The 16,982-nt window shown below is 37.2% G+C and overlaps 1 protein-coding gene across 2 annotated transcripts in view; it reads left to right on the top strand.

Moving 5' to 3' along the window:
• ZNF148 (zinc finger protein 148) overlaps window positions 1-16,982 on the top strand; it is a 109,396-nt gene that overhangs the window by 80,749 nt on the left and 11,665 nt on the right. For both annotated transcript variants that reach the window (XM_033130720.1, XM_033130729.1), the window contains exons 6-7: window positions 5,703-5,826; window positions 7,095-7,178. In XM_033130720.1, coding sequence (XP_032986611.1) covers window positions 5,703-5,826; window positions 7,095-7,178 — 208 coding nt within the window. The remainder of the gene's footprint in view (window positions 1-5,702; window positions 5,827-7,094; window positions 7,179-16,982) is intronic.

The following is a 16,982-nucleotide window of genomic DNA, read 5'->3' as shown; positions in this document are numbered from 1 at the left end:
TTTGGCATGTCTTTAGAATAAGAGGGTGGTCAAGTTATTTGATTCTGTCATGTAATAAGCTATTTTATACAAATTTTTTCACGTAATAAATGCTTGTCTCTGTTTTTAAATGTTAAATTTAATTTTATTTTAACTACTTTGTTGGAAATCTTTAATGGGTTTTCTTTTTAAATATAGTGTATTTGAACATGATTCAGTTTTTAATGTCTTAGGGTTGATGTTGTAAACATTAAGAAAAAGCTACAAACCCACTTGTATTGTAATGAAGCCGTCTGGGAGACTGATGTATTAGGGCTTTCCCCCCCTTAAACGTGAAAATTCCTGACTGCTAGATTTTGGTTTTTGACTGCTTATAATAGCTTAGCTGTCTCATTCCTTAATGACATGCTATTCATTTTTACATTGCTATACCTATGTGGCCACTTGACATCACATTCTGTTTCCCCCTTGAATCTGTTTTTGTCTTGTTGTGGATTAGGACTACAGGGAACTACAGTTACTAGAAATGTATGAAAAGTCTCAGTAGACCTAATTCAGTTTCCATGCATTCATGGTTTTCCCTCCTGGCTCTGCATTAGAGTCACATTTAGAGCTTTTCCATTTATAAATACCCAGGTCCCATCCCTGGAGATTCTTATTCAGGGGATTTCCATATATACTTTAAAGAGTCCAAGGTGATTGTGTAAATCGTAAGTCTTAATACTAGAAGTTTCTGGAAAAATGAGGTATTTATCACCTGAGTTTGCTGTTGACCTGCTCGTTGATTGATTAGGAGATAACATTTTCCACCACAGAAGGTTTCATGAGGATTGTTAACATTGATGAACTCTAAGAATCCTTTTCAGTAAAATATAACAATATTCTCTTAATCCAGTATTGTGTACATTTTATAGGCCTTTCGAACTCCTTAGTAATTGAATGGGATAGAGCAGGGTACTTTTTAGTTTTGAAATGTATCTCCTTTTTTCATTCCCAGCAAGTAGTACTTGTGATACGCCAGGATCTCTTTATCAGGTGCTGAAGAAAGGAACTGAGTTTGCTTGTTATAACACTTAGGGTGGTCTGAATAGAAATTGATTATTCAAAGTTGTGCCGAACTCAGGAAGGAGGAAGAGCATATTCCACAAGTCAAATTGATTATAAATTATATAGAGAATCCTTTCCTGGCAATATATTATGTACCAGTGGTTCCCAGAAAAGATTTGTGATTTTGGTATCAAAAAGATTTAAAATTAAATGATAAAAAGTGAGGAAAATTTAATTAAAAGCAACAGAGAAATAGATATACTAGGTACTTATACTTTGTCCTGTATGGTAACTCGATTGCGGAAGAAGTGGCTTTGAAGATGAAGGACTGATTATAAGATGGGGAATAGACATATAGAATAGTACTTAAGAGAAAAATGAAGAAGAAAATTAGTAAAAGAATGTATTAATATTTAATATTCCCAGGGAATTACAAATTCTGGGTAAACTATTTTCCACAGAACTGAACCCTAACTTAAAAATATTTTGATGTACATCTTTCTTTAAAAAAGATCACATACTTCTTTGCTTGATATTTAGTAAACGTGAGAGAAATACCTTGTCTAAAACTCAGGGTCACAGTGCCGAGCATCACTTACTGCACTGTGCTTATGCTACAGTGAATTTCGTGTGCTGGCACTGTCAAAAGCTTGCCATTCCCACCCCCCCTTTCTTCCTCCTCCTCCCCTCTCCAGTTCAAGCCATTGTTTCTCAGTCTGGTTGTGTAGGACACAGCTCGCTGGCCCATGCTGGTATTTCGAGCCTTGCGCTCCCCCCTGGCTGAGGCAGCCGGTCGCCAGTCGTTGGTCGGCCGCTCACAGTACAAAAGCTTGCCATTTAAAAATGATGATTTGGTAATATGTGAAAGTAAAATTGGGAGACACTGAAAATCCTGAAGAATGAAAGGAAGTGACAATGAGGGTGGAATATTAGCAATAACTAAGATGGTCAAAATGTTGTGGTGTTACTGCTCTGGATTACTTTGCTATTTTGTTGTATGTCTTTGGGGTTGTACTGTTCTTCCATTTCTAATTGGATTTGGGGAGTAAAGAGAATTTTAGAAGATCTCATTCCCCACTCCCAGTTTCAGTAAAATAACTCATAAGAGGTGAGATGTTTAAGCTACTCCTCTAAGTTGTCTTTGGGGTTTTGGTGGTTTAGAAGTTGATTTAGATTGATTTAAGAATAACCTATGATCATTAGTTGAAAATATGCTTTAATAATTTCAGTAGTACATAGTAGATATAGTATACATAGTACAGAATGGAAAAAATCTTGTCTGCCTTTTAAGAGAGCAGAACTTGCTCACTGAGGGGTATCAGGTTTCAGTTATTCAGTGGCAGTGACCCTTGAGGACTGACTGAATTGAATAGACAGAGGTTAGTGCTTTGCCTGATGAAAACTGGTATATCATTTAAGATAACCATAACTACACACACACACACACACACACACACAATACACACACACACACGGCTAGCTGAGAACAGGTTTGGCTCAACAAAAAATATATCTACTACTAATGGACCATGAGATTAAGAGGGCCGGTTAGGGGAGGAGTTCCATTTGGTATTGAAAATATTTACTGAAAATATCTGTTTTAAATTTACTAAACAACAATTAAGAAAAAAGTCAAGTATGTTGAGTGTTATTTAGACTATTACTAATTTTTCCCCTCTTGATAAAATCTGCTTGGTCTTTATACCGTATTTCTACAAAAGTGGCAGTGACAGGAGGCAAGCAAGATAAATCACGTGGAGATATTATAAGAAGCACCTTAGGATTTAAACTTTGAAATTTCAAATTCTTTTGTTGTGGTATTCATGTGTTGAAGGGGAAGAAGAAAGCAAAAATATTTTATGGCATTAGTATCAAGTAAGACTGCTAATCTCTAAGGCAAACACGCTTAACTGGTAGATCACTTCTACTAAAAGATCTTGAAAGGCGTTGTGAACAAGAAAAAAGCCAAGTCTATATACTAAGGAAGAAAATTTTGCCTTCATTGATGTGCCATTTCTGTTCCACTAAGGGACTTTGTTCTTTACATGTTCACCTCTCTGTGGCACTACTTGGTGACTTTGAAAAATTGAAAAGTATTCCTTCTTGCAAAAAGTTTTAAAAAGAATAAAGTGGTGAGCTGTGACGATGTATGGTATGGATAGCAGGTAGCCACATCAATAGATGTTTATAAAGCCTCACTATATTCTGGACACTGTTTTGGACCCCGGGTTTATAATGGTGAGTAAAACACAAAAATCAGGCAGTTATATTTAAAACAGATTACAAATCGAAAGAGCCACTTGTGATCTTCTGAGGCAAGATGAATTTTATTAGGTTGGTGCAAAAGTAATTGCGGTTTAAAAGGTTGAAAATAATTGCAAAAACCGCAATTACTTTTGCACCAACCTAATACTTTGTGTCCTTTATACAAAGATGTTTGTCACTCTGGCCTAAAAAGAAAAGAAAAAACAACATTAAATGTAAAATGCCTAAGAATTTGAGTTTTCTGTCTTTGAACTTCATAAATCTGTTAGATGTTTCAGCCTGCTATTCACAAGCCAGTGTTCGCTGTTTCATCCCTAAAATCCACCTTGAATTAAGGCTTGAATTCACAATGAGAGGCAGCAGTACCTCCGGTGGCAGAAAACAATGACCTAGAACTCCTTAACTGTTCCTAAGAGGGCTTTGTACAATCAAGGATTACATCCGTTTCACATTATGTAATTTAGGCCAGATTTGTTCCTTATGAAAGCCTTGCAGTTGCTATGCCACAGAAAGCTATTGAGCTGCCATGTTTTTTGGCACATGGATATTCTCATTTATCAACATATGGGAAAAAATAACCTGGTACTATCTTGTTTTTAGTTCTCTGTTTTATATAAAATGTTTAATATGTTCTTGTTAGAAATACTTTAAATCATATTTTAAAAGATTTTGTGTTTTTTTTGTTGTTGTTTTGCACAGTGTTAACTTGCATATTATTTTGTGACTTGGAGGGGTTGAAAAAATTTTAAACTGAATGGCCAGAGATGAAACTTTCCGTTTTCACTGACTCTTCAGGAAGCTGTGACACCCACTTCCATTCTCTTGCCAAATGTTTCCCTCTATGACTTTGGTGCATAGACTTGGAAGCATTGTTGGCCACCCTGGCAGTTTGCCCAGAACCAAAGGCCCTGTATAATTTGCATAATAATTGCTATCGATTTACATACAGTATAGGCTGAGTTGTCTTTCTAAATTTAAAGTAAAAAAAATATTTAAAAAAATTAAAGCCTTTTTATTTTTTTAACCTCCTTTTTTCTAGGTTTGAGAAGAGGTCATAGCTGTGTATTTACAGACCCTAATCAGTTTTCACAGGCCTTTGTATTTCTTAAGGTGTTTCTTAGATTTCTCTACTCTGTGTGGGACAGTTTCTTAGCTCCCACTCTGTTTGCCCCCACCTCCAATATTGTTTGCTTCTTACTAGTCCTGGTCCTCCTGATCTTATCTCCTATTTTTATTTGCTTATCTTCATGTTGTGTTCTTCCATCTTCTCAATAATGTAAAAAGGGATCATTTATTATTATCACTCTGCCATAAGTGTGATGAAAGAGGCAGGTTAATGTTGCACGTTGAACAAATGGCTGATAAATTGGAATACATGAAGCCCAAATGTGGCTTTTCTCCGGTGCTGTCCAGACCAGGCCCACAAACTCAACCTCAAGAAGCCCAAGATGATAAGGTTGATTTCTTTGTTATTTATCTTGCTTCTCCATACCCACTTTAATTTGTTTATGCAACAAATATCTTTAGGAATATGCTTAATAATAGTAGTTTAGTAGTCTTAGAGTAACCTTAGAAATCCTGGACTGAACCATATTCCAAATTTTGCCCTAGGATGACTTGAAAACTTAAGTTTTCTTGTCTTTAAAAAATAAAAAGAAGTGTAATAGATAAACATTTATAAGATTTAGAAAAGTGCTTTAAGTACGTACAATGTAAAGTGTCTCTCCCACCTTATCTCCTGTCTGCCAGGTTCCCCAGCCATCACAACTGAAGTTATATACATTTTAGATACATCCTTCTTAAATAGTTTTTATGCGTATACAAACAAATACATATACCTATATGTACTCGCGTATAAAAAATTAGAAGAGTTATATACTGGATTCTAAACCTTGCTTTTTTGACATAGTAAATTCTGGAGCTCTTTCCATCTAAGTACATATCGAGCTTTCTCATTTTACTTTACAACCACATGATACTAATTGTATTCATTTTCCATAACTTACTTAACCAGTCCTATATTGATTAATATTTACACCATGCCTAAAACATAAGATTTTTGTCCTGCGTGTGTGAGAATTTGAACTTGAAAATAAAGTTATATTCACCCTAGAAGGGAACACTTAGGGACTCTATTACATAGACATCAGCTGTGGAGAGAAAAGGCTGAGTGCTGAGATCTTACTTAATCAGCTTCTAAGTTTTGATTAGTGATCTTTCCCCATTCTCAGTCACCCTGTACTTTTCTACAATTAATGACACATTATTTTAACAGCCTTTTCAAAATTATTTAGGAAAAAATATTTCATAATCTCTGGTGACTATTGTTTGCCTTAAAAGGCGTTATCTTTTTTATACAAATTAGTATTATGTTTTTAAAACTTCTTTTGTTTTTGCCTTTTTTAAACTAGATCCTTACAATAAATGAGGATGGATCACTTGGTTTGAAAACCCCAAAATCTCACGTTTGTGAGCACTGCAATGCTGCCTTTAGAACGAACTATCACTTACAGAGACATGTCTTCATTCATACAGGTATTTCTTGAATTAAAATGGGCTTATGGGCATTAAAATTATCTTTGCTATTTTCATCTTTGTGTAAATGTCATTCATTCCTAAGACCATAGCTAACCTGTCATTTCAAATCAGAGGTTTCATAGGCCAGAGGGAAACCAGGAAAAACTTTAAATGAGAAAACAATTAGCATGGATGTGCAAAATTAATTGGACACTTATTTGGCTTAATTTGTTCTTTTTAGCTAGAGAAACAGTAAAGAATGTACTATTAAAAGCCTGTCAACATTTACTTTTCTATTCAGGATGTCCAGATGGAGTTTGAAATACGAATTTGGGAGTCAAATACAAAAAAAAAAAGATAATTAACATGAAGTGTAGAGAGCAGAACTAATAACTGATCACAGATCTTTGGGGAACAGACTAGACATGTAAGGATTTTAATTAAGGGGGTGAGGAGACAGAGCTGTAAGGTAGGTTTGATGGACTAAGAAAATACAGTTGTCCCAGAAGCCAGAAGAAGAAAGAATACCAAGGAGAGTATGGTCAACAATGGCACAACCCCCAGAGAGGATAGTGAACTGAGAACAAAACCATTAGAATAAATAGCACGAAAATTACGAGTAGTTTTTAAGAAAGTAGAGTATAAGGGTTAAAGCACAAGTAGTGGTGAAGAGTTTGAGATGTAGGATAGACTACTCAAGAAGGTGTGGTAAAAAGGAAGATGAGAAAGTAGTAAGGTAGGAATTGTTTCAGGATTTCTGGAAAGTTTCTTTGCATAGAACAGACCAAAGAATACTTTCCTCGAAAGCAAGTTCTCTAGCTGAGAGGGAACATTTAAAGATACAAGAGGTTTTTTTTTAAGGATGTTTAGAAAGTTCTGAAGCTTCTGGAGAAAAGAAGCAAAAGGGCATAAAGTGATAGTTAGCCATGGGAGAACAAGGTGGGTGGATCTTCCTCCAAATAAAAAGGAAGAAAAGATGTTTAAGACACACTGGGTAACCTACAGAGTCCTTTCTAGCCTCATGATTTTTAAATTCTGTTTTAAATTGTTTTATTTATTTCCCCTGAAGGCTGTAGATCAGATTTAGTCTCATTTTTGTCTAATTGTGAGAATGTGAATTTTACAATGTTGGAGAAAAATTGAGAGGAAGTAACATTCTGTTAATGAACAGTTTTAAAAAATTGTGTGGATAATTTGGGCTTCTGAGATTTATCTTTCTTCAGGAATAGTAACTATAAACTGTGTTTGATCCAGTAACTAATTTGTGAATGTGAAATTATTTTAAGGCGAAAAACCATTTCAGTGTAGTCAATGTGACATGCGTTTCATACAGAAGTACCTGCTACAGAGACATGAGAAGATCCATACTGGTGAGTGTTGCCACCCTTATTAGGGTCGTTAAAATGACCATTTCAGATATAGGGAAGAATTTTTAATGAGTAGCATCAACTTATTGTCACTTTCATTAGTTTTGTTTCTTAAGAGTATGTATCTCAAAGAATATGTGGTACATTTATACAACGGACTATTACTCAGCCATAAAAAAGAATAAAATCTTACCATTTGCGACAACATGAATAGACCTGGAGGGTATAATGCTGAATGAGATAAGTCAGGCAGAGAAAGATAAATACCATATGATCTCACTTATATGTGGAATCTAAAGAATAAAATAAATGAACAAACAAAACAGAAACAGACTCACAGATACAGAGAACAAACTGATGGTTGCCAGAGGTGGGTGGGTTGGGGAGGTGGGTGAAAAAGGTGAAGGGATTAAGAAATACAAATTGGTAGTTACAAAATAGTCACGGGGCTATAAAGTACAGCATAGGGAATATAGTCAATAATGTTGCAACAACTATGTATAGTTGTATAGGTACTAGACTAATTGGGGGATCGCTGCATAAATTATATAAATATCTAACCACTGTGCTGTACACCTGAAGCTAATATATTATTGCATGTCGACTGTAACTGAAAAAAATAAATAATTTTAAAAAAGAGTATATCACAGCCTATCTTTTTTTTCTTCCTTCAATAAATCAATGTTAACTGTTAAGACTTGGCTTTAATGTCCAAGCCCAATAAATTACTTTGAAATAGAGTTTTATAATAACTTAAAAATATATTTAAAATGACAAAAGGAAGGAAGTTTTTGTGAAATAACTGTTTCCTTAGATGTTTAACGAGTTTACAGTGGGTAAGAAGGATCATTTTCATTAATTAGTCTGGGGAAGGGGAACAAAATGCCTGAGCCCTAAGATGGCAATGCCACTTTTTTTCTTACTATTTCATGTATATAGTTTACTATATCAAGAGAGTTGTAATCTTGATACTTGTAATCCTGGAACCTTCCCAGTTTTTCAGTTACGTTATTAATGATTTAGAAACAAATATTTCGGAAGATCACTATAAAGGAACCCATACTTTAAAAAGTTAAGTCTCATTTTACGGGAAACGTTTTATTTTATTTTTTTTGACTAATGTAAAACCAAGTTTTATATGTAACCTTGATTTAGTAGGTTGTCAACTTTTGATATCTCTAAGCATGGTGAAGTGTTTCTTTAGATTTGTTTTCAGTGTTTTGCCCTTTTGTGATATTATAAAGGCAGAGTTGGTGAATTTGTATAACTTTGATTCTTACATTTAAATAGATTGAGAATGATGGTGATAATACGAGTATAGGAATGTTAAAAATATTAAAGTTCTTCATATTTCTCTTATTAAGTACTCATGCAAGTACCTGCCCAATGTTGTTATTTAGATGTGTTGTCGTGGTACATGCAGTACCTATGAAAGGGGATCCTCGGACAGTTGTCATGTAGAAGAAGAAACCTTTTCTGCCTAATAACTTTCTTTAATTTTCTTTACCCCGAACAAGGAAGCATGAATGTGGCTGGTCTCCTTAAATAAAACTTTACTTGTGCAGAATGTCTATATGCTTTGATGTTCTACTTTTCAAAGATCATTATGCACACCACACATTTCGGTTTTTTAAATAATCATTTATTCATCACTTCCAGATGGAAGGGAAGTGTAAGTATGCTAGGCATATTAGGAAAAAAGAACAACTTTTTTGATTTTGTGACTTATAGCTAAATTTCTATACAATAATAAAATCTGATCAGATAATGAGAAATGAAGTGGTTAACTGTTTTTGTCTGTTTTTAATACATATTACATTTTGGCTATTATTTATTTATTCAACAAAAATTTACTGAACATTCAGGATTTTTTAGGTACCAGAATTAGAGAGATAATATAAGGCAGTTCTTGGAGTTTATATTCTAATGGTAGAGACAACACATATAAACAAGCACATTCTAATAAGTGTTGTAGAATTTTATACAAAATGGTCTTGTGCCCTGAGGAAGAATGAGATGTGCTCTCTGTTAAAGGTTACATAGAGGAGGCAATACAGAGAAACTGCAGGAGGCTCAGTTGAGAGAGAGAGAATGGGGGTGGGGGGTGGGGATTGTGGAAATGGTACTTGCCCTTACTGCATGTACTCTGCTATTTTCTATTCTGTTTTAGTGGATTCTGATCACAATCCTGTAATCTTACTGGGAAAACAACTGTGCTAGGCCCTATGTTGTCTTGAAGATCAGGTTGTGCTAAATGTTTTGTTAAATATCTCATATACTCCTCACCGTAATCTTGAAAGGGAGGAGCCAGTACTATTACCATTTTTTAGATGAGGAAGTGGTAGAAAACACAGAAGTCAAGAAACTTTGCTAAATTTATAGTGTATGACGGATCCAAGATTCCAGCTCAAGTCTCTGTGACTCTAGAGTACACAAGTGAAATCATTAACAGTGCCCAATGGGACTAGAAACAGAGCTATATCTTTTGGCCTTTTTGAGTTTTTCTTGCTCTGCCACCAAGCCTTCTTATGGGTTTGGTAACATTTAGAAGGGGCTGAAGCAAAGGCTGGAGTTCTCATGTTATAGAGAATATATTTAGAAGAAGATAAGGAATTGAGAGGAACCAGGGCAAACCACTCCCTGTGATTCCTTAACACAGAAAAGTTTCCTTTGAAGAGAAACTCAGTTTTACCCCATTGGTCCTGTGTCCTCCCCCCATCACCTCCCAGGAACTGATACACGGGAACTAGAGTTTCCTTCATTTTCTTGATTCTCTTTGTAGACTCTTTCTGAAGACAATAAGGCATTTTTGTGTTATTAAGATACCTATAAGCTATCCTTACCTGGGAATATATATTTAGAACCATAAACATGGTCTCCATCATTTATTATTTTGTCCTTACTGTTCTTTCTTTCATGTTTTAAATAGCTTTTATTTTTGGAGGCTGGTAGTGCTCTAAAGTTGGCCCATGTCAAAGCTTTCTCTATCTTTAGACTCTTTTAGAAAAATGCATCGAAATAGATACGACAGGAAAAAAGATTTTGCCTATGTTTATCCATTTTTCAATGAGTCACCTCTGAACCGATCCTCAAAGTTTGTGTGGTGAGAAGAATTACCAGTTCTTACAGCCTCTGTTTTCCTTACAGCCTCCCTCATCCCTTTAGGTCTCGTCCTGTCTCCTCCAGTCTCCCAGCCCTGCAATCCCCATGCCCATTCTTCCTCCATTTGCAACAAGATTAAAAATCATTACCTGCTTGGCTGCTCTTACCACCAACAAAGAAATCTTCTGTGGCTCTTAAAAACCAAGAACCTAGCTTGATTTGGTTTTCAAATAGAAAAATTTAAAACTCAGCTTGGACAGACTGTCACTTAATGCTGTTTCCTAAACTTTGGCTAGCCTATGAAATATCATTTTAGGGGAAAGTACTTTTTCATCCTGAAGCTGACCTTTGAAATTCTGGTTCAAGCTTTATTCCTTTAAGCCTAAGGCATTGGAAACTGTCAAAATGCAAATATCCTTGGGACTGCTATTTTTGACAGTTACGAGAGATTTATATCTTTTCTGTGAATGTATTATAGAGCCTTTGCTTACAATATGTTTGGGGATGTAGGAGAGAAGGTCTGAGGAGTTGAAGTGAAGGTTGAAGATAATAATCCTAATTGATCATTTCGTTTAGGGTCAGAATTACTGCTCAGGTAGACACCAAGGTTAAACATTTGTCATCACTGGCAGATTTACTGTGTGATCAGATGCTTTTATCTAAGGTGCTTTTTCCTTTGCATTTTCAAATGCATGTATAGAATAAATGTTAGAATGACAAATATCCAATTGTGTCCTTTTCTAGTCACCATGTCACCATTTTACTCTAAGGAAATGCCAGTCTTATTGCTATGGGGAGGGAGTGTGAGTTTGAGGAGTAAAGAACTTAAGTGCAATTTTCAATATTTTATTTTAATTTTCTAAATTACTCTAAATAGTAAGTCAAAGAATACCTATTCTAGTATTCTATTATAACAAATTATGGTTGTTTTGTATAGTTGTGGCAATTTTCATACTTTATTTTTTATTTCATTAGTAAAAATGTTATAAAACCATTTCTGTGTGAGGGGAAGTTTTTATAAAATGACTTTCTTCCCCAAAATAAAAGGGATTTTGCAAATAAGCCAAATCACTCAGAATTTTGCATATACATTAAGTTTCTTTTCCATAAAATTCTCTTTTAAAGCTTTATTTTTAAATATGTACAATTTTATAGATAAAAATGTAGTAAGAAACACTAAAAAAACCTCTTTTAAGTAAGTATTCTTCATGCCTGAAAGCATATGTTGATCTTCTTTTCCTCTTGACTATGACTTTTGCTCACAACCATGTTAAACAGCTGAATAATAACATTATTATTTTTTAAACCAGTTGGGCTAGTGGGGTGGAGTCAGAGAATGTTGATTTACCTTTGACTAAGCTCTAAACACTTTATATTTCCTTCAGTATGGTTCAGTTATTAACAAAAATTAGAATTGTCCTCAATATTTTGAAGCCTAGTTTATTAGCTATAAGGGAGAAATCTTACTTAAATGTTACAGGCCTAGTTAGGGTTTAAGTCTTATTTGGAAGATGAAGGAACCGAATCCTGTTTGTGCTGCTGAGAATGTTGCCTGCACTCCGAGCTCCTGGCACTGAGGTTGCTGAAGCCAGACGGCACTGGCATGGACAGAGCTTGCCAAGAAAGAGTGAGCAGGGAAGTACAGATTGCTCGGACTGAATTCTCTGCTTTAACAAAGCTTTCAGAAACCAGATTTTTTCTTCTGCAAAACTGTTAATAATTCACACTAAAAGATTCGATTATGTATAAAACACAAGTTTCACAGTCTAACAAAACATCTCAGTAAAGATATAAAAGAAGTCATATACCACACATGCATACGTGTTTATATATAAAACACTGTACCATACTTTAAAGGTTTTTTTGTTTTGGGAGGATAGGAGAAATCATGCAGAAAATGAACTCCATTTTAACATGAAGCATTAGAACTGAAATACGGAGAATCAGAGGGTTGATAGTGAAAGTTGCCTCGTTTTCAATTAAGTGTATACAAGGTCTGTCAATTAAGTTTCTGAACTCATCCTAGAAAAAGTGCTACATACCTCATTGCTGAATATCACTACGGTCACCTTCGAAGTACTCCCCTTGGGAAGCTGTGCACTGATGCCAGTTCCTAGTCCACCCTTCAGAGCAGTTTTGGAGCTCTTTTTCTGGAATGGCCATCAGAGCTGTCATATTACCCTTGATGTCCTGAATGTCATCAGAATGTCTTCCTTTCAGTATTTCCTTTATCTTCGGGTAAAGAAAGTAGTCATTGGGGGCCAGATCAGGTGAGTAGGGAGGGTGTTCCAATACAGTTATTTGTTTACTGGCTAAAAACTCCCTCACAGACAGTGCTGTGTGAGCTAGTGCCTTGTCATGATGCAAGAGCCATGAATTGATGGCGAAAAGTTCACGTCATCTTAACTTTTTCACGCAGCCTTTTCAGCACTTCCATATAGTCACCTTCGTTAACTGTTTGTCCAGTTGATAGAGATTCATAATGAATAATCCCTGTGATATCAGAAAAGGTTAGCAACATTGTTGCAACAAGATTGTGAACTTAATTGTCAGGCCTTTGTATATGTGTGTGTGTGTGTGTGTGTGTGTGTGTGTGTGTGTGTGTGTGTGAATACCCTTCCCCCTCAAATCCATGTGAAATGTTCTTTGTTTTAGTGTCTATAGTTAAAAAAAAAGTTGTTTACCATTTGTTTTGACAAGTCTCTAGCTTAACACATCTCTTGAAGTGGTCTCATTCTTGTGTGTTATTAAATGAATGAATGTGTCAATTGTGTGGCTCACAATTCGGCAAATCCTGTGTAGAGTAGTACAGATGACCAGTGCTTTTGGAGTTCATGTGAAATAGACTGGTGAGTATTCAGATTGGTCGCTTCATGGAAGAGGTAGAATTTAACTGGCCCTGTGAGATAGATTTAAATTTTGTAGTCCATATGTTACATGGGAGTCAAGCGTCATCACAGGAACTATAGGTGGTAGAGCAGAAGCATGGTGGAAGCTAGGACCAGGAGAGAAATCTGGGGTATACTGAAGTTGGGGATCTTTGGGAAAGGATAGGTAAACAGATAGCAGATAATCAGTTCAGAGACACGGTAGCCAGTTAAAAGTCAGGCAGACAAACAGATATCAGAACAAACTGCAGATGTTGGATAATAGGACAAGCAGTGTGTCAGACACGTTAGTTTAAAAGAACCAGAAGGAGGCAGGTACTTCAAGATAATAAAAAAGCTAAGAATTCATTATGAACCTAACAATATCAAATTGTCAACTAAATTTATCGAGTACCTGTTCTCTGCCAAGCACTATATTAAACACAATACATACTTAATCTTATTTTGTCCTCACAGCAGTCCTTTGAGGAGGGTATTATTATTATTATTATTATTATTATTATTATTATTATTATTACTACATATAAGGGAGCTAATGGTCAAATGATTAAATAATGTGCACCAGTGCACAACTGGTTAATGACACCGTCCAGGTCTTCAAAGTTCATGCCCTTACCCAGTATGTTATTAAAAGGGTAGATCAAGCACAATAAAATTTGAGTTCTCAAGAACTTTTAGGTTTGTTTGTTTGTTTGTTTAAGATTTGTATTAAAATAGAGCTAACATACAATATTATATTAGTTTCAGGTGTACATCATAGCATCATAGTTATTCAGCAGGACCCACCTGTCACTGTACATAGTTATTACCACATTATTGATTATATGCCCTATGCTAAAGAAGTGATCACATGATAAGTCCAGCAACTGTCTGACACCGTACCATGCTGTCACAATATTATTGATCTTTCCGCCCCTTTTTAAATTTTCAATTAGAGTTGACATTCAATATTATTGTATATTAGTTTCAAGTGTACAGCATAGTGGCCAGACATCATATAATTTAGGAAGTGATCCCCCTAACTAGTACCACCTGGCACCATACATAATTCTTTGTGTATTATTGATTATATTCCCTATACTTTATTTCCCCCTGACTATTTTGTAACTACCAATTTGTGTTTCTTAATCCCTTCACCTTTTGCACTCTGCCCCTAACCCCATTCCCATCTGTCACCCTGATAGATCAAATACCTGTCTGGCACCATACATAGTTATCATATTACTGACTATATTCCCTATGTTATATCCTACATCCCCATGACCACTGTGTAACAACCAGTTTGTACTTCTTAATCCCTTCCCCTTTCACCCATCCTTAACCCCCGCTCCCATCTTAAAGAAGTCCCTCTAAGATTCCTTGTAATACTGGTTTGGTGATGCTGAACTCCTTTAGCTTTCTCTTGTCTGGGAAGCTCTTTATCCTTCAATTCTAAATGATAGCTTTGCTGGGTAGAGTAATCTTGGTTGTAGGTCTTTGCTTTTCATCACTTGGAATATTTCCTGCTAATCCCTTCTTGGCTGCAAAGTTTCTGTTGAGAAATTACATTCTTATGGGGACTCCCTTGTAGGTAACTAACTGCATTTCTCTTGCTGCTTTTAAGATTCTCTCTCTGTCTTTAACCTTTGGCTTTTTAATTATGATGTGCCTTGGTGTTGGCCTTTTTGGGTTCATCTTGTGTGGGACTTGCTGTGCTTCCTGGGCTTGTGTATCTATTTCCTTCACCAGGTTAGGGAAGTTTTCCATCATTATTTCTTCAAATAGGTTTTCCATTCCTTGCTCTCTCTTCTCCTTCTGGTATCCCTATGATGTGAATGTTGGTGCGCTTGATATTGTCCCAGAGGTTCCTTAAACTCTCCTCAGTTTTTTGGATTCTTTTTGCTGTTCTGGTTGGGTGTTTTTTGCTACCGTATTTTCTACATCGCTGGTTCGATCCTCTGCTTCATCTAATCTGTTGGTTCCCTATAATGTATTCTTCATTTCCATTATTGCATTCTTTATTTCTGACTGGTTCTTTTTCATGTTTTCTATCTGTATTTTTATGTTTCTTATCTCTTTGTTAAAGTTCTCCCTGAGATCAGTGAGCATCCTTACAACCAGTGTTTAGAACTCTGTGTCTGCTAGATTGCTTGTCTCCATTTTGTTCAGTTCTTTTTGTGGAGCTTTGTTCTGTTCTTTTATTTGAGACATGTTTCTTTGTCTCCGCATTTTGGCTGCCTCCCTGTGTTTGTTTCTATGTATTAGGTTGGGCTGCTATGTCTTCTTGTCTTAGTAAAGTGGCCTTATGTAGTAGATGTGCTCTTGGGCTCAGTGGTACAGTCTTTTTGGTCACCTGAGCCACACACTCCAGGTATGTCCCTTGTGTGTGCCCTTCTGTTGTAGGTGAGCCTGGTTGATAATTGCATGTCATTGGGAAGGACTGACCCTTGGGCTCACTAGTTGTAAGGACTGGCCTAGACTACAGTGGGGGAGTTGTGGTGCAGGGGCTGACCCTGTAGAGCAGGATCTGCCTCCGCAGGGCTTTGGTGCCTGTCCAGTCTGCTTCTTGGGTGTGTTGTACTTGGAGGCAGCTGGGTGATGCTCCAACTCTTTTTGAAGTTGGCCAATGGGTATGCCAGCCCCAGGGTCACCTGGGAGGGAACCCACTGCAGGTCAGGTTCAGCTGCATCCCGTGACCCACCTGGTGTGCCACCCAACAGGAGCCACAAATAAATCCGCAGATGGCTGCCGTGCGTGCTGTGCTTGGATGCACCTTGACAGGCCAAGCTTCGAACCAAGGCTGGCTGTCACTAGTGCCGGGCTTAGGGCTGCTCAGCCAGAGGTACAGGCCATGCCCAAGCCAGATGCTGCTTGTCTGGGTTCTGCGAATCTTTGAGAGACCCTAGGAAAGTCTGCAGCTTGAGCTAAGGCAGGTAGTCATATGAAAAACCCACTGGAAGCAGCTTGGGTGTGCCCAAAAGTTGGGCGGGGAGGGGTCTCCAATCACTAGGGCTTGGTGAACAAACAGCAGAGACTCAGAAATGGCGGCCGCCTGTGTCTGCACGCCTGCGAAGGGGGAGGGCTCAACAAAGAAGCAATGGCTTCCGCCAGCTCCCCCATCCAGGAGAAAGCTGCCTCTCCAGCCCCTGTCCCAAGCCAGACAACTCAATTCCCCACCATTTGTCCTGGCCTCCTTCCAGCTGCTGCCCCAGCGCTGGAGCTCAGAGCGAGTGATTCATTTGGTAGGTAAGTCCACACGCAGTCCTTTTAGGAGGAGCGTCTCAGTCACAATCTCTGCTGGTCTTTACAACCATAAATTATGGGGACTTCTCTCCCCAGTACTGGAACCCTGGGCTGGTTAGGGCTGGGACCTCTTGCTCCTCTGGAAGTTGCGGGGCGGGGGGGGACCTCCACAGCCAAAATATTCCTCCCAATATTTAATGGTCACATGGGGTAGGACCAGCCCGTTTCGCGTCTCTGCCCCTCCTACCAGTCTTGAGGTGGCTTCTGCATGTCTTTAGTTGTCGAGCTTCAGTTCAGCAAGATTTTAAGTGATTCTCAAAGATGGTTGTTTTGTAGTTTAGTTGTAATTTTGATGTGGTCGTGAGTGAAGCAAGCGTTTACCTACTGCGGAATCTTGGTATCTCTCCCAAAAGCTTTCAGTTTTAAAAATGGAGGTTTTTATTTTGTTCAGGTAAGGGCAGAGCCACCCTTGAACCTGGCCTTATGGCTTGTGGGTAATTGGGTATGCTTGCCTGAAATGAAGTCTGTGGACGTAGGAGTAAGAGCGAATTGCAACTGATAGGGAGTGAACAAAGGGAAGATGGACATGTAAATG

Source organism: Rhinolophus ferrumequinum, chromosome 2, assembly GCF_004115265.2.
Source record: "Rhinolophus ferrumequinum isolate MPI-CBG mRhiFer1 chromosome 2, mRhiFer1_v1.p, whole genome shotgun sequence".
Lineage (NCBI taxonomy): Eukaryota > Metazoa > Chordata > Mammalia > Chiroptera > Rhinolophidae > Rhinolophus > Rhinolophus ferrumequinum.
This window is presented reverse-complemented; position numbering and strand designations above follow the sequence as displayed.